The sequence below is a fragment of the Garra rufa genome, chromosome 14, assembly GCF_049309525.1.
Source record: "Garra rufa chromosome 14, GarRuf1.0, whole genome shotgun sequence".
NCBI classification, from domain to species: domain Eukaryota; kingdom Metazoa; phylum Chordata; class Actinopteri; order Cypriniformes; family Cyprinidae; genus Garra; species Garra rufa.
This window is the reverse complement of record NC_133374.1, coordinates 9246829-9271842: the sequence shown is the minus strand read 5'-3', so window position 1 is coordinate 9271842 and position 25014 is coordinate 9246829. Positions and strand designations below refer to the sequence as shown.

General features: G+C 35.0%; 1 protein-coding gene across 3 annotated transcripts in view; it reads left to right on the top strand.

Annotated features, from left to right (window-relative positions):
- The first annotated feature begins 1418 nt into the window (after positions 1–1418).
- The window catches only part of stim1a (stromal interaction molecule 1a), a 49854-nt gene continuing 26258 nt past the window's right edge, over positions 1419–25014 (top strand). Inside the window, exons 1-4 of one of the 3 annotated variants that reach the window (XM_073817528.1) lie at positions 1419–1682; positions 2766–2872; positions 14827–14957; positions 20423–20537. In XM_073817528.1, coding sequence (XP_073673629.1) covers positions 2776–2872; positions 14827–14957; positions 20423–20537 — 343 coding nt within the window. In that variant the 5' untranslated portion in view covers positions 1419–1682; positions 2766–2775. The remainder of the gene's footprint in view (positions 1683–2765; positions 2873–14826; positions 14958–20422; positions 20538–25014) is intronic. The other 2 variants (XM_073817526.1, XM_073817527.1) reach the window with 2 other exon arrangements.

Here is a 25014-nt window from a genome sequence, read left to right as displayed (position 1 = left end):
TATGCAAAGTATTTTATGGTGAATGTAATGGCCCAGTCAGATTCTGTGACCTTTCTGCGCTGCATTTGTGGGAATTCTGCAGATTTATGCAGCAATCTGTGTAAATATATCCTGCAAGCTTCCAAAGAAGAAGGTTAGATGTTAAGGTTAGTAAATGATTTTCTATCTTTTAGATTGCAGCTCAAACATCAGAGCATGGCGCTAGCAACACCAAGGTCATGGTTTGATTCCAACAGAATGCATGAACTGATAAAAGGAGATATCAATTAACTAAATTATCATCAAATATAAAAACTATATTAATTATTTTGTGTGGAAAACACAGTATATTACTATAAGGGAATATAAAGTTGTGCAAATATTTTATAAAAATACATAGAATTACCCATATAAAAAATATTACATGTAATATTGTAGCTATAAGTATATTATATAATGATATTATTAAGAAGTATAATACTATAAGGGAATATAAAGTACTACATGTGAATATTTGATAAAATAAATAAAAGAAGCCCAGTAATTATTAATAAAATAAATCTAATAATATATAATAAAATGCACAGTAATGTCACATTATATAATTTCAGAATATAAAATCTCTCTTCATTATGCAAATATAATAAACATTAAATACTGGCTTAATGAAAAACTAAAATTGCAAAAATATATTTGTAAAGTTCAAATTCAGTCAGGAGATGTACATTTCCTGAAATATCATTAAAATTTTATAATCATTTATAAAAATACATAAAATTACCCATATAAAAATATTACATGTAATATTATAGCTATAATAATATTATATAATGATGTCAATAAGAAGTATAATACTATAAGGGAATATAAAGTACTATATGCTAATATTTAATAAAAAATAAATAAAATTAGCCTTATGATTCTTATTAAGATTAATTTAATATTATATAGTAATAATATTAATAGTAACATAATTATATAATTGCTAAATATAATAAAAAACTTAATTGTGGTAAACATAATAAACATACTAAATACGGACTTAATGAAAAACTAAAATTGCAGTTAACTAAAATATTAAGAAATATAAAGACTTTTTTAACAGTATAATAGTATGTAAAGTGCTAGTGCAAATATTTTACAAAAAATAAGAAAAGTAGCCTTGTAACATGTAAAATTATATAATTATATTATATAATGATAGTAATGTGATATTATATAATTTAAAAATATAAAAGATCCTTGTGGTAAACATAACAAACATACTAAATAATCATTAATAAACATGCTAGAAAATATCTTTAACTAATTATAAAAACTATAAGTGAACGTAAAGTCGACACCGTAAAATAACAAGCAGCATGAGTGTGTTTGTTTTAGCGGAGTCTATTTGATAGTGATCAAGCATAGGGCGATTAGCAGTGAGTGTGTGACTGCGCATGCGTCGTGCCGCAGACTGCGAGCCCGGCGTGAACCGAGGAGGAAGCGCAGCTTGTTTGGCCTCTCTTTGCTTCTGTCCCTGACAGAGGACGAGCGAACCACCGACCACCTGCCGTATTCTCTCACATCAGAACGGGGGAGCCGTACGGAATCGTGTGTTTTTGGAGTGTTTTTCAATACAAAGCCTCCATGGAGTCTGATGGGAGGAGAGAGCAGTTGAAGACGAACCTCGAACATTGAGACGGTCTACACGAGGACCCGAGGTAACGCAGCTCATTTTAAACGATTTAACATTCAGTTTCGTTGTGTTTTACATCACATATGTTTTTGGAGATGGATTTTGGGTGTTTAGAAAGAGGAAAAAGGTGGGAACCAGTGGCCTCGTGCCTCTACAAAGCCAGCTGCGCATTTAACCGCATGAATATAAAGATACTATCGTTGATTATGAATCAGCTATTTATGACTGGTTTTGTTAAGCAAATGTGAGTGAAGGTTCTTACTAGTTAAGATTTGCTTCTGAAACATATCTGGATATATAATACATATGTTAATGTGTTCATTATTAAGATTACTCATGTGTAAAGTCTTAGCTGCTCTTTATATGGTAGCGTTAACGTTACATACAAAGCTAAACCTGTCAGATTGTAACGTAAACCTTTCAAATGGTCAGTATAGTTAATTTTTTTTTTAAATAAGCTACACAATTTCCACTCAAAAAATGTTAACTAGTTGGCAGGTGAGTAGAGGTGTAACTTAATAACATTCATCACATGCCATCCGTGAAAAAATGTTGCACTCGTTTTGTTAGGGAAATAAACAAAACAATTTGTAACATTTCTTGTTTGGTCTTTGTTTATGTGTGTGTAGGTATGTATGTATAATGTTTATACAGTAGAACAAAAATATTGAGAAATAGAAAACAAACTTAAATACTTCAAAATAGGGACTTTTATCTATTTTTTTTTCCTCAGGCAAAAGAGAACTCTACTGAGCGTGTGCTGAATAAGTCTCATAAAGACAATAAAGCTGTGTCTAAAATCGCATATGTTAGTTTTAGTACGTACTATATTTGCTTTGAAACCTACTTCGCGACATATGTTCTGTATAGTATGAATATGGGTGGTAAGAATGAAATTTGGACATGCTGTCCTTTTCACATGCTGTTATTAACTTACTATGTACTACGGAAGTAGGCATATTTGCACACAGCGTAAAACGTAAATGTGTTTCAGTTGCCAACATTCTTCCCCATCTCATTCATTTTCGGATCTAAAACGTGACTTGACATGCAGGTTTGAATTGTTGATTTGCTGACGTGATTTTTCTCCCTTGTGTTCCCAAACCAGCTGTCCCATTATGGAGCTCAGCAGATTGGTGACTTTCTGGATTGTATGTATATGCTTCTTGATGGAATGTCGAGCAGACCCCTTACCATCGGACAACGGCGTCTCAGGTGAGTTTAAACTTTTTTTGCATTGGGGGAATAGTAGCTGTGTCATCATAGATGAGTGCTGATGGCCTTTTCAACAAACAAGATGTACTGCAAAGCGCTTTGTGCATTGCAGCCGCCCTTCCCAGTGCTGTAGTCTTATTTAGAAAAATCGTATGGGGGTCTAAATGCGGCCCGGCTGAGAATAGGAAGGGAATGCGTTCTCTGTTAAGCGCTGTCCTCGCTTGGGCTGCTCTGTGGCAGCGTGTCAAATAAAGGTGCCTAGAGCATCATAGCGTGTGCAATTGCTTCCTTAATGTGTTTTAGGCCCATATAAAGGGTGGATTGTCTTTGGAGTTCACCCGAGTTGACTTTTAAGAGATGATTGGGATTTGTTGCTTCTTGCCCCGGATGCCTGCTGATGAAACAAACCAGTTTTAGTCAAGAGTGAAAAGAAACGATTTTCTGTTGGTATTTGTATTAGTTCTGATTTTGGCCTGAAGTTTATTTTAAAAGTCATGGGGAAAAAATCCATGGCTTGAAAAATTATATAATAATGTGATTCTTCTTTTTCTTTTGTAGTTATGCTCAACCTTAAAAACAAATAATGTAAAAATTATAGCAAACGAATAGTATTCTAAATAAGATAATGAAATAAGCGTGCAGTAATACAAATATATTTATGATGTTCCGCTTTAAAAATAAATTCATAAATAAAATAAAAATATATTTACTACCAGTCAAAAGTTTTGATTGGATTTTTAATGTTTTTAAAAGAGGTGTTTTGTTCAGCAAACCTGCGTTTATTTGATCCAAAGTACAGCAAAACAGTAAATACTATATTTTTACTATTTAAAAAAACTGCTTTGTATTTGAATATATTTTGAAATGTAATTTATTCCTGTGGTCAAAGATAAACTTTCAGCATCATTACACCAGTCTTCAGTGTCACATGATTCTTCAGAAATCATTCTAATATTCTGATTTGGTGTTTAAGAAACATTTTTTTTTTTATTATTATCATCAACGTTTACAGTTATTTTTATTTACAGTATATTTTTAGGATTATTAGATGAATAGAAAGATCCAAAGATTAGCATTTATATAAAATAAAAAGTCATTTTTATGTACATAAAGTAACATTATACACCATAACATTGAAAAGCTTAGAGTCAGTATAGGTTTTTTTTTTTGGAAAAGAAACGATAGAAATTAATACTTTTATTCAGCAAGGATGCTTTAAATTGATCAAAAGTGATGATAAAAAAACATTTATAATCTTACAAAATATTTCTATTCAAGATAAATGCTGTTCTAATGAAATGTATTATTTAATTATTAAACTCTATTCATCGAAGAACCCTGAAAAAATCTACTCAGCTGTTTTCAACATAATAATAATAATAATAATACATGTTTTTTGAGCAACACATAAGAATATATGTGACTGAAGCTAAAAAGCTGGTGCTGAAAATTCAGCTTTGAAATGCATTTTAATAGGAAACAGTTATTTTGAATAGTAAAAATATTTTGGTTTTACTGTTTTTGCTGTACTTTGGATCAAATAAATGCAGGCTTGGTGACATTACAAAACCCTGAAACCATAAAAGATTTTGTTGTTTAAAAACCTTCGATATAAATTTTTTAATTTAAAATAATGACTTTCAAAAATTAATTTACTTGCGTTCATTTTTCCCATGACATACTATTCCATGTAATTTTTTCCAGTAATGTGGGAACACTGGAAATGCATTATTGGTTTGTTACCAGTAAGATCATTTTTTTTCTAGTTTCTAATCTTATTTGCTTCCTCCTTTAACTATTCAAATTTTCCTTGGATCGTAACTTATTTATGGAGCACAAAGCAAATGTTAAGTGGACAATTTTCCTAATGCAGTTGCTGTTTACACAGCTAGTATTATTATATGTGAACTGGGTGACGTTAAAGTTATATTTGGCTGTCATCAATCACGTTCTGCCTCAATGGCTCTTGATGATGTAAAAGTTGTCTTTTACAATGAATAGCTATGGCCTTTTGGTGGTCTTGCTTTTCCGTCTTATGTTAGTGAATCAAACCGTCTGATTTTGATTGCAGTGTAATGACTTAAGAGCCCTTTGGGAAATCTGCATAAAATCCAGAGTTGTTTCAAAGCTTCTGTTGAACTGGAATAGAGCCTAGTCATTAGGTGATAAGACACCATCTGGCTACTGGTTGTACGAAGTGTACTGTATGTGTCCACCATTTTTCACACTAGATTTTGCACCTGTAGAGAGTTGCCTGTAACTTTGCAAATTGATCCACTTTTATCATACCATGATAACTAAAAATTGCAGGTGTTACTTCATTCATCACACTGGAAATGTAAGGTCAGGTCGAGTTTACAGATCATGTTTTGGTAAATGCATTAGATAACCTTGATATGCATGCTGGGAATTTGCATACTCTACAAAGACTACACACTGTAAAGGTAAAGTAGCAAGTTAGCATGCTTCTGAATCTTCTAAACATAAGCTTGTTCTTTCTCCAACTGTGGGAAATGACATACTGCAGGTGGTTGTTATCATTTTGCATCTGAAGCTGGTTAATGTAAATATTTTATAGGGGAAAGAAGTTTGCAAAGCAAATGACTGTACTATATAATTCAAGAGCAGATTGGGTGCATTGCTTTGAATTTTAGAAGCTGTGACCTTAGAATCATGTATTGATGTTTAACAATGCTTTAAAATTTCTGTATTAAAAATATTTTATTATTTGCATCAGGTATTTGCATCAATTTATTTTTATTTTTTTTACATTTCAATCGGACTGAATTTGACAGCATTAAAATACCAGGCCAAGTTACTTATAAAGACCATATAAAAGAGATAAGTGTTAAGATGCTGAAAATTAGTCTTAGATGATGGAGTTTTCCTGACTTTCCCAGCACTTAGATTAACAGGCACATGGGAAATGTGGCAACTTTGGCCTTTATCAAATTCAGTCACAAGCGTTCAAGGAAGTTTGGGGTTTCTGCTTTTTTTTTTTCCTTCCCCTCAACCATGATGTTACAAACTCTTAACAAAATGATAAAAATGGTTTATGAATTAATGTTAATCTTCTAACACCTCTGAAGTAGAAAACTGTTGAAAAGTATTTCTTTATTCAGTAAGAACATAATTTGATCAAAGGTGACAGTAAAGACATGTTACAAACTAGTCAGATTTGTATCTTGGAAAAAAAAAATCACGCTTTCCAAAAAATCAGCACAACTGTTTTCAACATTAATGATATTAAGAAATGTTTCTTGAGCACCAGAGTTACTATAGTTAACGAAAACTAAAACCATAAAACAAGATTTGTTACTCAAAATAAAATACACTTTACATGTTTCATTTTCCTTTAGTTTTTCTTGATGTGGAACCATATAGACACACTGCCGTTCAAAAGTTTGGGATCAGTAAAATAATGTTTTTTATTTTAATATAGTTTAAAATTTATTCCTGTTGTGCAAGGCTGAATTTTGATTAGCCATTACTCCAGTCTTAAGTGTCACATCATTTTAATATGCTGAATTATGATTAGAATTAGAGATCGGCCGATATGGGGTTTTTCTATAACTGATGCCGATGTTTAGAGGTCAGGGTCAGCCGATGACTGATATGTGCTGCCCATCTTTTTTGGCCGATTTTTAGGGCCGATATCTTGAAGTTCTCCCCTTTATTTGCATGCCAAAATGTCACACTAATAATAAGTGCATGCACATAATTTCTAAACTTAACATCATGAACAATGAACACAATGAACCATCTTGATTTTTGTGCACTGCACAGTATTATTATAAAAGATTTAACCAAAGTTAACCAAACAAATCAAACTTACCAAGTATTAAAAATATACAACAGATAATATAAAAACTTTCAATCATTTACATAAAAGTTTAAGAGCTGAAGATTAATGTTAAACTTTAATGTTTTAAATATATACCTATATTTGTTCTCTGATTTAGCTAACCGCACACGATCTTCCTATTACAATTATTTTAATTCTAAGTTTTGCATGATAATATGATGAATGGATGGTTCATTTTAACAGCTGATCTTCACATCGCTGCACACATATAGGCTTAACCACTCATGCTTTTAAGCCAAATCCGTGCTGAAAAAAAATAACGTTTACTGACATCTGAACGTGACCATAGGTATAATCTCGCAGTATCTGAGGTGACGGAGAGGACGGTGAAGGTGCATCAGGTGCAATCATCAAAATATATTTAAAAGGCAGCTCGCGCCACGGTCCTGACCACATAACTCAGGTTCGTTCCTTTGCAAGAAGGACGTTTTTGCTGTTTTTCTGACTGGATACGGCAAGAGTTTAATCTATCAGTTAGCTCCGCTGGTAGCTAAGCGAATGGGGCTTAGTGAAAACTTAGTGATTGGTCGTGGCATTATCAAATTGCGTGCAGTGAGAGTTTCAAATGCATGCTTGGTGCCGCCCCTCGAGTAAGGCCCTTTTCTTGCTCGATGCCAGACCCTTAATCTTAATAGATTAGGGTCTGGATTTTTTCCAGGCTACCAGATCAGCCTATTAAAATGAATTTTGCTGTATCATGTGACACTGAAGCCTTGAGTAATGGTGCTGAAAATTCAGCTTTGCTTCACAGGAATATGCCATGAATATATAATGTCTTGAGCATAAGAGAATACTTTCAAAAAACATTAAAATAACCTTACCAAGCCTAAACCTTTGAAACCCTTTTGTAGTGTGTTTCCTAAAAATGCAGCTCTTTCCGCATTTTATTAAAAATGTCTGTGGTCAAAAACTCTCTCAAGCTTCAGTAGAGAGGATCTGTACCCACCACACCTCAGTAGGCCTTGATCTTTGGAACTTCCTGTCCGTGTCAGGTCTGAGAACCGCACCAATAGAGCACAGTGTCCCCTGAGGCTGATGGTCAGGCTTCACAGAGTAAACTATAATCATGCCACTGGCCTGGATTTGTTTCCAGTTCTGTTGGAGAAGACAATATCCCATGAGCTACAGTTGGTGTGCCGGTCCACAGCGTCCTCATAATGACAACTGGTCCCTCATCTCCCGAGTCCTGTCTGTTATATAACAGCAGTTTGACAGAAAATTACTAGTGGCTTTTTGTTGGCTTGCTTTCTTTTTTAGAGAGGTTATCTGTTAAGTTTATATCATTAATTGTTTTGACTAGCTAGACTTTTACTGTTGTTGCAAAGGGACTTTTGCATTACATAACTGTATCCCTGATTAGATACAGAGAGTCAGGTTTCTTACAAAGGCCGTGTTCATGGCTTTGACCAGTGCTTTTGATCTTAGGCCTGTTCAGGTTATATAAAACTTTATGGACATAGTAACCTAAAGCCAGTATGCAAAAGCCTTGCTTGCTGTCCCATTCTTCCTATTAATTTTTGTTGTTGTTGTTGTTGTTGTTGTTGCTATGACTGTAATCAGTGTGTCGATAGAGTTTCTTACCTCTGATATTGGTAGTTGGCTATAAGCATGACAACTGCTGGACTAACTAGCTCAGTTTTCTGTAAACTGTTGTTCTGCATGATTGTAGTTGACCTGAAAAAGAGAACTGACAGGTTGTGCAATGCGTTCTTGTGGCAATTTTGCAAACTTGTGTCGTGGTTTGATTTATTGTTTGATATTTACTGATATATCATGAAATGCAGTCAAGCTTTTGTAGCCTGAAAGTTAAGTTATAATTCAATATGATTTTTATAAATATTTTTGATCCATTCTAGTTGAAAGGCATTTTTTTCTTGGATTATTATTATTATTATTTTTTATTTTATTTTTTTTGTATACAGTGAGTGAAAAAAATGGTTTGATCTACTGTTGATTTTGTATGTTTGCCCACTGGCAAAAAAAAAAAAAAGATCAGTCTAGAATTTTAATGGTAGGTTTATTTGAACAGTGAGAGACAACAATAACAACAAAAAATCCAGAAAAACGCATTTCAAAAAAGTTTTGATTTTGCATTTTAATGAGTGAAATAAGTATTTGCAAAACATGGCTTAGTGGCAAAACCCTTGTTGGCAATCACAGAGGTTTCTTGTAGTTGGCCACCAGGTCCGCATCGTCCCTTTGATCCGGTGCAGTTGTCCTGAGATTAGGAGCCCTCTCTATAAGAAAGCCCTCCTAATCTCATCTTGTTACCTGTGTAAAAGACACCTTGGAGCTAGAAATCTTGCAGATTGATAGGGGATCAAATACTTCTTTCACTTATTAAAAATGCATATCAATTTATGACTTTTTAAAAATGCGTTTTTGTGGATTTTTTTGTTGTTGTCTCTCACTGTTAAAATAAACCTACCATTAAAATTATAGACTCATCATTTCTTTGTCAGTGGGTAAATATTTTTTTTTCCCTCACTGTATTTATTTACTTGTTCTGAAGTAAATATAAGAATGATTTCCAAGGATCATGTGACACTGGATACTGATGTAATAGTCTCGCGTAGCCAGACCTTCAGACTGACGGCTGAAGGTCTGGAATTCATGGAAGCTTTAGTTGGCCAAGGCCCGCCCATAAGACCGTTTGATCGACATGTCAAACAACCAATCACAGTTCGTTTCGTTCAGTGTCACGTTTCGGGGCGTGGAGATGCTCCCACAACAACAGACTAGCGTGCAACAAGTCAGTCATTGAAATAACCAGCATTGAAAGATAACGAAGAAGAGGGAGAACAAGCAGTAAATCAGTAATTTGTTCGCGAACGTGGCAAATGTGTATAACAACAATGGCGTCTGCATAAGCACCTTTTAGCAAAACGCTGAATTAATCAGTCTGCGCTTTGTTTCCCGGCGGACCGAATATAAACGCGACACTCGCGTCTCCTGGAAATCCGGTCAAATTCAACGAATCAGATGACGACTTCGACATTCCTGAAGTGTTTCCAGTTAAGTGTACCATATGTATCAGACGTTTAGCCAACGTTCCGTGGGCGTGACTTCTGAGGCTGAGACTACTGATGTAATGACTGCTGAAAAATAATTTTTGCATCACAGGAATAAATTATATTTAAAAATGTATTACAGTAGAAAAGCTTTTTGAAATTCTTTAAAAACAATAACAAATATTACTAATCCTAAACTTTTGAACGAGAGTGTACTCAAATAGTAAAAGTTTTTTTGTTTTTTTTTTGAGGTGGGCTTTTTTGCTATATCAACCTTCAGTAACAGTGGCACTTCTACTTGATCACAGGAGTTACTAGGCGGGAGAGTAGCATGTTACAACCAAATAGAAACCGCAATATGTCATTGCTCATAACGTGCAATTACATCACCCCGGATAAGCAGTTGAGCAACATGTTTAACATTGCTTAATTTCTTCTTGTTTGCTCAATTTGTTTTGAGTACAGCCTGGTATTTAAGACGATACATCTAATATAAAGGTTGTAGTTAATTCTGTTTGGTAAGTGATGCATTTCCGAAACCAGATATGCTTCTCTTCCATTTATCCACCCCCTCTAACCTGGTTCACAATCATCTACCAAGCCTTCAGGGTGACTTTGATAGGCTCATATAGACTTCTGTCTCTGTTCTTGGAGAGCTTTAAGACGTCTCTGCTTATGTTTCTAAACGGCGTGTCTTGTGTTATAACAAGACCGATTCCAAGGTTTATTTTTGCAGCTCATGGGTCTCTTGGACCGGTTCCTTTGTGTTATAACACTCTGATGTACACAAACATACCGGATACATCAGTCTCTGTAGTACCACACGCTCTGATCTGATAAAGTTCCCACTTGTGAACATTCCCACAAACTACTGCAGGTTCTCTCAGCACAAGTCAGAGCTGGCCCTTGGAACCTTGAGTGTGGTAACACAACAGCTGTACAGATTTGCGGCCTAAAAATAGTTGTTTGCTAGTTTTAGTTAATACCACAGCCGGGCTATTTTTAGCCAACCTCATAGATGGAGTTGGAAACCTCCATGGACACACTTGGATTTGAAGAAGACTGTTTAGGAGCACCTCTGATTTCTGAAATTGGATCTGGTGCTATCATTCTAAACACAGACAGTCTTAATTAGTATGCAATGTTCTCATTAAAGAGTGCTTTGTGGCCCCCGACAGTTAAATTACTCTAACTATTGCTAAGGCAACAAGCCATATTGGCTTTTTGTCTCACCTTTATTTCCAAAGAGGTGCTCTTTTATTGTTTGATGTGGTCCTGTTGAATGCACTAGTTCTCATTTAAATGCCAATGAAGCTTCTAGTGTTGTAGGTTAGTGTAATGGTAATAGATATTGGCTGGTAACCGAAAGGTTGAAGTTTTGTAACCCACAACAGGGCTCAGAATTAACTTTTTTACTTGGTAGCTCTGGTGCTCCCAACTTCAAAAAGTTAGGAGCAACCAAAAAAAAAAAATTAGGAGCACCCAATTTCTTTTTTAGTAATGCACCGATTAGGGTTGGGTCGATAGACGATGCCATCGTCCATCGCCGATGGCCGATAGACATCACGATGCTGAGATTGCGATATCGATTGCGATATAAATGAGGCATACTAAGACAGCAGAAAAAAAGTAAAATAATTTTAAATTAGATTAAACTACACCAAATATGCCTTTTTCATTGTTTTACCATAACGAACAGACCTTGGAACAAAAAACGAGAATGTTTTTTTTTTGTTTTTTTTTAAATACGAACGCACAATACGTTATATAATATAATTTATTATATATAATTTATAATACATTATAAATAACAGTTTATCATTCAAATACATTGGGAATATGGAAACACTTGGATTTGTGCCGAATTACAGAGGTACATGAGCCCAACTCCTGGTATTTTTAGTTTATTTTATTTAATTTTTTGGGTTTCTTAACTTTATATATTTAGTTTCATTCCTGTTCTGTTCTGAATACCGTTACATTTAAATGATTAGTTTTGGAGTCAGGGTAACTAACTTATAGCTATGTTTATAGTTTTTATAATGTTAATACATAATAATATTTTGCTTGATTTGGTGTGATTTCTGATATTACACTTTCTCTCTAAACATTCCACTGCTCATTAAATGCGTTTGGAGAGAGTGGGTTAAGCAGTAAGCAATCAATGAGAGCGATTTTGAACTTAAAAAAATCTGACTGGTCAAAAATAAGGACCAACACATCCTCCAAATACATCTACATGAACCCGCGCTTGCTCTGTCTCGTATGCACCGACGCACTGTCACGACCAAAACGGTCGCAATTTCGAGCCCTGCCACAAGGATCTTTTACCATTGTGACTAGGGATGCACCGATCATGATTTTTCATGGCCGATTCCGATACCGATTTTTTAAAAGCAAGCTGGCCGATTCCGATACCGATTTCCGATTTTTTCAAAAACAAGAAGTTATGCAAGTAAACAACATAAACAACATGTTTATTTAGTATTTAACAGGCCAATCTGGCTTTGGTTATTGAATCAATAGCATCTGACATCTGAAATTAAATAATAAATAAAAAATATGAAAGTAAATACAGTTTAATAAGTAAAACAGCAAGCCAACAGGCATTTTAATGTAAAATAATAATAATCATTCTTAACAGAACAGACTTTTATTTTTGGCTTTTCAAAAGTAAAGTAATGCTTTTTACAAAAATAAGCATCTCAGCTTTGTCACAAGTGAGTCTGTTTCTTTTTTCATCTGTCACGTGAGAAGCTGAGCTGAACAAACGTTCGCTGTCTGCGCTTGTGCAGGGCGAGGACAGGTACGCTTGCGCAACTTCAGCGAGCACAGAAAAGCGGCTGTCCTTTGCAGACATTGCAGATTGCAATCTTCACGTCCTGCTCACAGATTTCGAAAAACCGACACACAAGTGACATGTTTCTGAATGGATCGAATGCCGCGGCCCGCGTACACACTTCCGGAAAAAAACCGGCCGGGATAAAAACGAAAACCGGTTTCGATTTATGGCCGGTCAACCGGTGCATCCCTAATTGTGACATTAAGCAAAGCACTTAATCCTAAATTGCACTGGTTATGTGTAACATAACGTAAGTGATAAAAGCATCTGATAAATGAGTACTTAGAACTTAGAAATCGTGAATTTCCTTTTGCAACTCTACTTCCATAATTTTACTTATGTAGTTTGATGTGTTAGTGTGTGAAACTTGATGATAAACTAGAAAAATGATACAAAAAGGCTTTATTTTATCATCAGGAATTGTAAAGTTGTAAAAAGTGGATGTTTGATACCAGGATGGACCTAGTCTTAATAATACTTTGGCAGAACAATTATTGGTTGACTAAAACATCACCAAGACTGAAATGTATATCAACTCTTTTTTAATTTTTTGCATCATTACGTTTTTAATAAATTTATCTAATATGTTATTAACATTTAAAGAAAATAAATTGCATATGAAAAAGTAATATAGCATTTACCATTCTATTATTAGTATGTAAAATTATATATTTTTTCACGTTGATTAATTTTCACATTATTTGTCTAATTTTCTAAGTATTATGTAAAATAGACATGTAATTGCAGCAATTATAGACCTTTCTCACAACTTCCGTATTTTGCACCGGAAATACGTAATTGCTGTGTAAACCTATTTCCGCCCCGGTATGCCGGTAACCAGTTAAACAACGTGAAAAACGCTTAACGTGGCTTAATGTATGTAAAAAAACGACCAGGCAACCCCAAGTTTCTGTCAAACCTTACTTGGAACAAACATTTAACTACTATCAAAAGAACGAGCCCTTATTCCACAGATAAAGTGAATAATATCACGTTAAGCGTTTTCTCCCCCATAGAAGCCCATTATAAGGAAACAGCTTAACGTGGTTTAACTTACCTCAACAGCGACCAGGGAAAACCAAACTTCTGTTAAATTTGACTTATAATAAATACTTACTGCTGCCAAAAGAACGAGCTCTTATTCAGCATATAAAGTGATCGCCCCCCATAGAAGTCCATTATAACAAACCATGTTAAGCTTTTTCCTTAATGGAGTTCTATAGGGAGAAAAGCGTGATATTATTCACTTTATATTATTCACTTTATATGCTGAATAAGAGCTCATTCTTTTGACAGCAGAAAGTGTTTATTATAAGTAAAATTTTAAGCCACGTTAAGCTTTTTTTTTTGTATAATGGACTTCTATGGGGGGGCGATCACTTTATATGCTGAATGAGATCTCGTTCTTTTGAGAACAGAAAGTGTTTATTATAAGTGAAATTTAACAGAAGTTTGGTCTTCCCTGGTCGCTGTTAAGGTAAGTTAAACCAAGCTGTTTCCTTATAATGGGCTTCTATGGGGGAGAAAATGCTTAACGTGATATTATACACTTTATCTGTGGAATAAGGGCTCGTTCTTTTGATAGTAGTTAGTGTTTGTTCCAAGTAAGGTATGACAGAAATTTGGGGTTTCCTGGTCGTTTTTTACGTATGTTAAGCCACGTTAAGCGTTTTAGAACGTCCCGGATAAACTCTTAGTGGAAAAATGTATATCCTTTATCCAATTTGTTCCTATTTGTGACGGAGTTTTCCTCCACGACTCTTATCAGGTCGGCAAAAGTTATCTTTGGCAAACCAGCGAGGGAAGTTGTGTAGACTCTCTCCATTTTAATTTTAAATTACCCGGCTTTCTGCTGTGTTGACATTACACAGGAAGTCTGCATATCCTGCGATTGGGTATTTCCGGTTTCTGTGAAAAAGGTCTATTATGCCTGTTATTTGCTGTTTTTAAATTAAATGGTGTGTAATTTGTATATCAGCTTTATGTCAGCTGTCGGCCTACTCTCAAAGATACCAGCTTTTGTGTCAAAGTTAAGTATTATTGGTTGTATGGCCTTAGTGACATCACAGGGAAAGAAAAGTTGTTTCAGAGGAAAAACAAAGTGTTACGTTTTGTTTAAAGATTACAAAGATTAGGAATATGCTTTGTAACCTTAATAAATGAGGTAATTTAAGAATTTGGCTTGTTTTCAGCCTGGTTGATTTTAGTGTCTCACTAACGTGTCTCTTTTCTTCAGAGCTTTGCCGTATTGACGAGCTGCTTTGCCAGGATGAGATCGCCATCCTCAGTTTTGAGGCCATCCGCAGCATTCACAAGCAAATGGACGATGATGCCAATGGGAATGTGGACGTTTTAGAAACCGATGGGGTCAGTGAATTACTTTTAAACTTTCTTCTGAGTGGCTAACTTTTGGTTAGTTACACAGTTGATTGACCTTTGTTCTATTCTAAGCAGCTGATTCATCTTATTTATTTTTTTAAGTCAGCATGAGGGTGAATAAGTAATCTGTAGCAGGTTAATACATACCCTGATGCTTGTTGCTGCTTGTGAAATTCGGTTTATTTGATGTTTTTCATTTTACAATCGGTCATTTACACTATTGGGTACAACTGCCATGGTTTTGGAAATCCAAGTTTTAGCTAAACTTTGATTAATAGCGTAGAAAGATGCATAATATATCTGCAAGACTGTAATTCTTTTATTAATCAACTATTAAATAAATTCTTTCATTAATCTTTTATTAATGAAACTGTGTTGTAAATCAATATTCCTATTCTAACAATAATATTGTTTACAGGTTAATCAGAATTATTTATATTTTATTTTATGTTTGTTTGTTTTTTCTGTGATTATTGGATAAAGGTTTATGTAGTTCTTTACTAGGAGTTTGGCTTATTTTATGTATGGAGGAAATGGGATTTTTTTTTTTTTTCTCTGAAGCAGACCGTCAGTTTTAGTCAACTGCATCCTTTTAATCGATGGCTGTAAATAATAAGATTTGGCTAATTCGTCCTGTCTAATGCTCTTTCCAGTAGAGCTGCACAATTAATCGTTAAAAGATAGCGATCTCGATTCGACCCCCCTCACAATCTTAATCCAGCATTTATACGATTCAGCCAATTATATTTTATTTATATTTTACAAAACTTTTGCTAGCCTTATTACTGCACAGACTGCTGTGAGCTGATGCAGTGACAGGTTCGACCGTTCTCTCCAACATTACATAACCATTTAAACTTCATCTTCAGCGCACATTCTGTCAGATGCAAATCATGGCGCCTCTGTCTCAATATACTGTACAACGCGGCATTCATTCACATCAAATGATAACTCAGCGGCAGAGTCCCACTCACGCAGGGGCGTAATTTCCACTGGGGACACGCTTTTCAAAATCCCGTTGGTGTCCACCCACTTTCAAATGGTTTTGTTAAAGTAATCACTTGTATTGTAGAATGCACGCTCAGCGCCGCCGAAAGTTTCACGCGGTCATTAAAACGAAACCAAAAGTAAAACCTGCACGCGCATTCAAAAGCAATTTTAATACCCTGCTTTTAGAGAGCGACTCCCCAATGCGTGCAAATTAAGCTGCATAAAATATCTAGGCTGTTATTAGTATGTAGGCTATAAGTTGTGTAGTTGTGTAGATAGCTCTGTATCATGCTTGGAAAATTCGGTCTCTATTAGCACTTTGAATATTGAAAGAGTACTTTGATCGTGCCAGATTTATGGACCAGCAGAGCAATGGATCCATATATGAGCATGATGATCCATTAACCCCTTAACTGTTACTGCCATTTTTGAACAGAGACGTGAAAATGAAGAATTGAATCTTTAATCTTTATAATTCATGGCCAAGAACATTTAGTAATATGATTTTGATGTACATTTTCCATGTTAATTCAATGTCTGATTTTAAAATGACATTCCAAAGGATGAATTTTGAAATGAAGTTTTCATCTGATATATCATTTCTTATTATTTCTAATGTGTAATAGGGAAAAAGGCAACAAGAATGTCTGTTTGTGAAAATGGTCAGAACTCCTGTTATGAAGTAGATTTTTGAGGTGCACTCTTGTCATTATTTTCCTACATAATTTGTAACACAAAAAAAAAAGTCAAATATCTATTTAGGAGCCTTAGACCTTTCCAACGATATATAGTTTGTCATGATTAGATTAGGATTTATTTGTAAAATGGTGAAGTAAACTTTGGCATCCCACAGAGTGGATGGTGACAGCCATAAAATATTGATAGGCTAGTGTTTCTAGCTAAGAATCTTTAAATCGCTTTACTCTGACATAATATCTTTGTATGTTTATTTTATGTTTAATGGTGATTTTTGTTTTGTTTACATTATTACATTATTTTTCATTACATTTCTTTAAATTTAAAGCAACGTTTATTTTGTCTTATTTCACTGCTATACTGTTGTTTGATAACCTAATGTTCAGGGGTAAATCTTTAAAATAAAAAAGTTCTCCAGAATCGTGAGAGAATCGTGATCTTTATTCTGAGCAAAAAAATCGTGATTCTCATTTTATTCAGAATCGTGCAGCTCTACTTTCCAGTGATCTGGGCTTGCTGAACCATTAGTACACAATGAATCGTGTCAGCCTGTGTGACGTGGTGCAGCAATGTGTGTCATGGTTGGTGTTATTTTGCTCTTTGGGCTGTAAGATGCAGGAAACATTTCTGCAGGAAACCAGAAGCCATCTCACTCTGCTATTCTGAGTCAGGTGCTCTCCAGAGGCCATAACCACTAATTCAGACCCATGTGTAGGTGTCTCGTAGAAAGAGTGCTCATCTAGGATCAGCCTGACCTGTTACTAAATAAATCCACTGATTACGAGAGATTAGACTTTTGTCATGTGATTTTTGACCCTCATCTTAAAGACTTTTGCCCTGCTGGTTATGAGGGAATGCATTAGTCAATGTTTCAATGCCGAGGGAAATGACATGCAGACTAGCCTTGTGAAATTACATTTTTGCTCGTTTTCTCAGCTGCTATCACAGGTCACATCTCAGATGTTACTGAGATGGAGAAATACACTTGAGGCATTAGTTTCACAACTAGTCAGGAGTAAGGATAAGTGAAAATAGTTATGATGCCAGTCATCCAACAACCAATTTGTCAATTACTTTATTTGAATGTTTTAATGCAGTAGTTGTTAATAGATGCAGTTAGGGGTGGGTGATATTGCCAAAATCTCTTATCATAATATTACTTTTGTTGGTTAGTTCACCCAAAAATAAAAATTTGATGTTTATCTGCTTACCCACAGGGCATCCGAGATGTAGGTGACTTTGTTTCTTCAGTAGAACACAAACAAAGATTTTTAGCTCAAACCGTTGCAGTCTGTCAGTCATATAATGGTAGTCAGTGGGATCCACGGCTTTGAGAGTCAAAAAAACATACAAAGACAAAACCAAATTAAACCCTCCAGCTCATGACGATGCATTAAGATCTTAACACATGAAAGGTTGGTCTGTGCAAGAAACTGAACTGTATTTAAACCATTGTTCATTTCTGTGGAAGCGATCTTTCTTCACTGTGAATACGCGTGACAGGTTGCGCTCAGGACAGTTGGACATTGCGGTGGATCAGAGGCAAATAATGATATAAATACTGTCCAGGGCCCCCCACCAATTTGCACCAATTTGCATATTTTTGCTCAGTTTGGGCTTCCAAATATTTTTCAGTAGATTTTGAATATATTATATAAGGTTCAATAAAATGTTAAAAGTTTAGACTATTATTTTATACATGTTAAGTATTAAATGTTTTTCAGTGAGCCTGCGTTGTTCCATTTATATTGTGATCTGTTTTTCTCTTTCACCCACATTGAGTTAGCCTAGCAGCTACCAGTGTGAATTAGCCCACTAGCAATCATTGAACAGAACTAGCCCACTCAAAACCACAATAAAAGACAATTCCCGACACACTAGGGCAGTTTATTCTTTCAGCAATATGTTCCCAAGCAGTAAACTGACACATTTGCCTCTTATACCATCTCTCTTTTATGAATGATATCCAAAATCTCTGCTGCTGCTTTTGTACTGATGGCCGCTTGCCCGAGGAAAGCCGGTCATCATGTCGGTTGGGTGTTGTTTTGGAAGCATACGCAGGGCCTGCCCCTTCCTGGCATCCTTTCAGTAGAGCGATATGTTGTGTAGGCGTGCTGTCCTGCTGCATCCAGCCTTCTCGAAGCAGCATCAAGACAAATCCGACAAAGTGGCAAGCATCCTGGTATTCTTTTGAGAGTTGTTTTCCAAAATCTCAAAATGATGATTTGATGGAATGTAGTGCAGTGTACAATCACCAAATATGACCGTTAGAAATGGTTGCGCTACGGTGAGTGTCTGTGTCCACACAGCAGTCTTGCTCGACACTTGTCTTTGAGTGGGCATGTCGATGAATGTCTTGGCCTGTGTCTGAAATCCATGACTCATTTTCTTTTTTAACAGCTCGCTGATGACATTTCCTGTGACTTTGTGGATTTTATTTATTGCCACTGTGGGAACAAAAGCCACGTATCTCTAAGTGTCAGTCAAAAGCATTTTTGAATACTGTTAAAACAACAAATTTGCAGGTGTGGTTGGTGTCTATCTAAATGTTTACACGTTTATGACAAATCTCCCACAGAGGTTGCAGTTCAACCACAGTTTGAAGCTCTTTACCTTTTTAAATACCCTGTGAACTGCACTCAAACCTTCTGTTGTATAATCATTTTTGCCATCTGCTGTGTCTGAGCAAATAGAGCCTTTGCTCTCTAAGTGTTCAGAACACTCAACAGCAATAATAGACCCAGAATATCTTAAAACGTTTGTGTGTAAGATAGACCCTGTCCAATGACTTGGGTTTTCTGGTAAATGTTCCCTAGAGTCAACAGTTTATTGTCATTGAATTAAGTTCTGGTCATTTGCTCATGATGGTCAAACAAATGGTCATTTTCAGTCTAGTAATTTCTCGGTGTTGGTAGGACTTACGGCTTGGAAACCAAGCAACCAACAAAATGTAGTATTGCTTGTCATAGCCAGGTTAAAATCGAAGTTGCTGTGTAGTATCTGTTAAGGCTGTAAAGGCTTCTGTCATCCATTAGCAATAATATTATTTTATTTATTTATTTATTTTAACATATTATTATTTTGTAATATTGTTAAATTGTTATTTTTGGTATTTTTATTTTATTTTATAGATTTTTTTTAATGATTTTTAATTTATTTTCGTAATAGTTTTATATAGTTTTATTTTAATATTTGTTTATTTATGGTATTTTATTTGTCTTGTGATTGTTGTTTCTAGAATATTGTTTTGTAATATTTTTATATAACTCAAACATTTTATTTTTGGTATTTTTATTTTATTTTTTATTTTATTTATTTTTTATTTATTTTCATAATATTGTTTTATATAGTTTTATTTTAATATTTTTTTTTTATTTATGGTGTTTTATTTGTCATTTAATTGTTTTTATAATATTATTTTAATTTAAATATTTTAATTTATATTTATAGTGTTTTATTGACATCTGCCATCTTCAATATGCCATGGTAACATTATAGTACTTTTTAAGGGTTGCATTAATTCTCTGCTTGTGTCAGTTTGTGCTGTTATACATGACCAAATTCTTCTGCCCATCTCCATCTCAAGGTCTTTAAGGAAATATAAAAATAAATAGATATCTGCTCTCAAGGTCTTTATAAAGGAAAAATATACAAAAATCTCTGCTAGTGGAGAATCACATTCAGAGTTTTCACTTTCTTCTGAGTGCACTGCTGTCCTTGAGCTGCTAATTGGAATGGATTTAATTTTGTTCCCTGTTATCCAACAGTTTTTAAGAGAGGACCTCAACTACCATGACCCCAAAGCCAAGCACAACAGTTTCCACGGTGATGACCAACTCATAAGTGTGGAGGACCTGTGGAACACCTGGAAGAGTTCAGAAGGTAAGAGTTTCATAATGAGCCATTAATGCAAAAAAAAAAAAAAAAAACACAGCTTGTCATGCTTTTCTCACATGCAATGTGGAAGATGTTCTACCTTTTCATGAGAAACCGCTCATAAGTTGACCTTTACTAATGCAGACTCACATTCTTAGAAGGTTTTTGCTGACTTTAAAACATCCGAGTCAGATTTTTTTATGTCAGGTTTTTTTTTTTTCCAGTTGACTGCACAATGTGCCTTGAACTGAAATGCTGCAGAGAAAATGGGTATTTAAAGTAGGTATTTAAAATATATCCCAAATTAATTTTACAGTTTCATTTTGGGCATGTGTCATAATAACATGGTTTTCTTTTAAGTTGCTTTACCATGTTAATATGATAGAAAGGGAATATGGAAAAATTATAACTGCTGTATAGTTTTTATTTTACAGTGAAACTGTCCAGTTGTGACTCTTTATTATACAGTGTCATTTTTACAGTGACGTTTTGCATCTGAAATATTTCTTATTTATATTTTCTAGTAGCAATAATAATAATATATAATATACTGTATGTATATCTCAAAGTAACATGGAACAATCATAATACTAGTGCATAGTACTTTTTGTAGAGCTTGTGTTAAGTGTTAACTTAAATAGGCCTCTTAACAGCAGGAGTGTGAACACGTAGGGAGCCACTTTTCAGTTGTTTTCAACACCTCGTCCAAATCCAGATAAACTCCAGATCTACTCTAGTACACATGCGCCCCGCTCATAAATATACAGCCATGAATGTGGCCTTGGTAAAACTAATGCTAAAAGGGAATAAAAGTGTGCTGCTTGCTGCAATATACTTCTGCACAACGCACTGATTGTGGACTGAAATGTATCAGGTTTGTTTTTGAATGGAGAAAAGAAACGGTGGTGAATTAAGTAACCATATAGTAGTGTGAAGTTAGGACAACATAAATTAGCCTATCGAGTTTCAGTATGAAAGACAAGACAGTTCCCATATATTTAGTTGTAAAGGGAAGAGGCTGATGTCAACATGAGTGTTTGATGACCTAATTCTGAAATCATGAACGAAACCATGCAAGGTAACAGAAAATACTAGTTCAGCAACCATCTTGTCAGTTTGGTGGAAATGTATCTATATTGCCTACATTGAAAGCAAGAAACAAATTGTAACTGCATCATTAATTAACCCATTAAAATTGATGCAGTGATAATTTAGTGCAATAAAGGTTTATTTACATTACCATTTAAAAGTTTGGAGTCTGTAAGATTCATTCATTCATTTTATTTTTATTTTATTATTTTTTTTATTTATTTTTTCCTTTAGCAAGTGCATAAATTGATCAAAAGTGACAGGAAATACATTTATAATGTTACAGAAGTTTTTTTTTTTTTTTTGTCTGTCTGTATATCTTTCAGTCATTATGTCTTCTGTCTGTCTATCTTTCAGTCATTTTGTCTGTTTTTCGGTCATTCTGTCTGTCCTTCAGTCATTTTGTCTGTCTGTCTGTCTTTCAGTCATTCTGTCTGTCTGTCTGTTTTTCGGTCATTCTGTCTGTCTTTCGGTCATTCTGTCTGTCTGTCTGTCTGTCTTTCAGTCATTCTGTCTGACTGTCTTTCTGTCTGTCTGTCATTATGTCTGTCTGTCTGTCTGTCTGTCTGTCTTTCAGTCATTCTGTATCTCTGTCTTTCTGTCTGTCTATCTATTAGGGGTGGGCGATATGACCTAAAATTAATATAACTATTTTTCATCTTTTGAACGGTGACTGTATAATATCACGGTATTACTTTTTTTGGAAAGTTTTGGGAGGAGTAGCCTGTCCTGTCCCTTTAGTATGTGAATAAAGTTAATATTTTTAGAATATAATAAGTAAATGGTAGGTATCCTTATCAAAAAGAAACATGGGAGAGTATTATGCATTCTCAACATATTTATTTTGCAAAAAACCTAAAGATTTTACATAACAGTGTACAACAAAAGAATTTTTTTTTTTATTGACATTTGATTTCTGCAATATTTAAAACCTTTAAATAACTGGGGGAAATCAACCCATGGCAACAGTTTAAAAGTGGACCAATTCAGTGGGGAAAAACACGGACTTGGCAACCCTGCATCCAACACGAGCTGCTGGAGTTAATGTCATTGCACACATGAGTACGAAATTTTCGTCCAAGGTTTTTGCACGTTAAAAAAAAAAATACAGGTTATGTTAATCGAGTTTACACACTGCCTCTGAAACTTTCGTCCGTCATAAAATTCGGATCGTGTTTGATTTTCTGCATTTTCGCATCCATAATAAGCATTTTGATAAGGATGGCGAATATGAGAAAACTAAAAAAAAAAAAAAAACGCATACGAAAATCGGACTCAGTGTACAATGACCTTTAGATTTGAATGATCATGGGTCGAAAGTAAAGAGAGATGACAAAAATAGACTGGAGGATTTGCTGCAATCTTGTACTCACTGACAAATATCTATTATAAGATGTGCTGCTCCCTTTACACAGAGTAATCGAAAGTAAAATCTAAAGTAAAAGTAAACAGCGGGAGCACTCATTTAAAAGCGATTTCTATACCCTGCATATTGAAAGTGCGAAAATTCTATACAATATTAGAATATAAGTTGGTGCGCCGGTAAGAAAAAAAATATGGAGCTCAACTAAATATCGCGCCAATTTTGTGATTTGGCTACGTAGCCGTTCAAGGCACATAATTGATTTATTACGGTATTAGAAAATCCATGTCGTGGCGCATAGTGATGCACCGATCATGATTTTTAATGGCCGATTCCGATATCGATTTTTTTTATAAGCAAGCTGGCCGATTCCGATACCGATTTCCGATTTTTTTTCAAAAACAAGAAGTTATGCAAGTAAACAACATAAACATGTTTATTTTGTATTTAACAGGCCAAACTGGCTTTGGCTATTGAATCAATAGCATCTGACATCTGAAATTAAATTAAAAAAAAAAAATTAAATTAAAAACAGTTTAATAAGTAAAACATGCTTTTAGTAAAGTAAAACAGTAAGCCAACAGGCATTTTAATGTAAAATAATAATAATCATTCTTAACAGAACAGACTTTTATTTTTGGCTTTTCAAAAGTAAAGTAATGCTTGTTTTTTTTACAAAAAGAAGCATCTCAGCTTTGTCACAAGTGAGTCTGTTTCTTTTTTCATCTGTCACATGAGCAGCTGAGCTGAACAAACGTTCGCTGTCCGCGCTTGTGCAGGGCGAGGACAGGTACGCTCGCGCAACTTCAGCGAGCACAGGAAAGCGGCTGTCCTTTCCAGACATTGCAGATTGCAATCTTCACGTCCTGCTCACAGATTTCGAAAAACCTCCACACAAGTGACATGTTTCTGAATGAATCGAATGCCGCGGCCCGCGTACACACTTCCGGAAAAAAAACGGCCGATCGCGCGTTAGATGCAAAAACCGGCCGGTTTCGATTTATGGCCGGTCAACCGGTGCATCCCTAGTGGTGCAATGTCACACCGGTGATGATTATGACACCGGTGTACCGCCCACCCCTACTATCTATCTATCTATCTATCTATCTATCTATCTGTCTGTCTGTCTGTCTGTGACTGAAAACTCACACTTACCATTTGCATTTCATTAATCTGGAAATAAAGTGTCAAGTCAAACACATTGTATTATGGGATAGCATAATTGCATCATGCATGTGTTTTGGTTGTATAAACCCCTTCACGATGTCTGTGTAGGCTTCAGACGTTCTCCCAGTTTCCTCTGGTCCTCATTTTCTCTCTCTCTCTTTTTTATTGCTCTCTCTGGTCTGTTTTATCCTGCATTGCAGCTCTTCCTCAAAGCACAGCTGAAAAGCCAAGGCTATGAAAGCTGATCTGTCCCAGCCGAGCACACACACACACACACACACTGAGCAGAGTTTTGTGCCAGGGTCAGGCGAGAGAGATATGCTCTTACAGTGTTTTTATTGAGAGCTGACAGTGTCTGCTTTTTTCAAATGTGGTGTGACAGTGAATGTCTCTGTTATTTATGTTAGTGTAATGTTTATACGCCATTAAAATGTGATGTTAGTGGATGGTTTTTATGCCAGCTGTCAATGTGGTCTGCATGCTTTATTTTTAGTGTCTTTTCCCCTTTTCATTCAAACATCATGGGCAGTTTTGATCGCTCAGTGTGTCATTGCTGTTGACAACTGATTAATTGTGATGAATCTTAGCCTCTGGCAAACATCTTTTTGGGTTTTAAGTGAATTTCCTCGTGTTCCATTGTCAGAATGTGGCAGATAACCTTAGCAATATCCCAAAAAGTCATGTGATATGTAGGAAAACAAATAAGCATTTAGTTTTTTTGTTTTTTTGATCATTGTAAAGTATTTTTAAAGATTACTAGTCTTTAATTGTATTACTTATTAGCTTTTATTAACTCATAAATCCCCTGCAGTTGCCTCATAAATCCCAGTTTGAGTAAGCTCGTTCTGAAATAAATATAGTTCA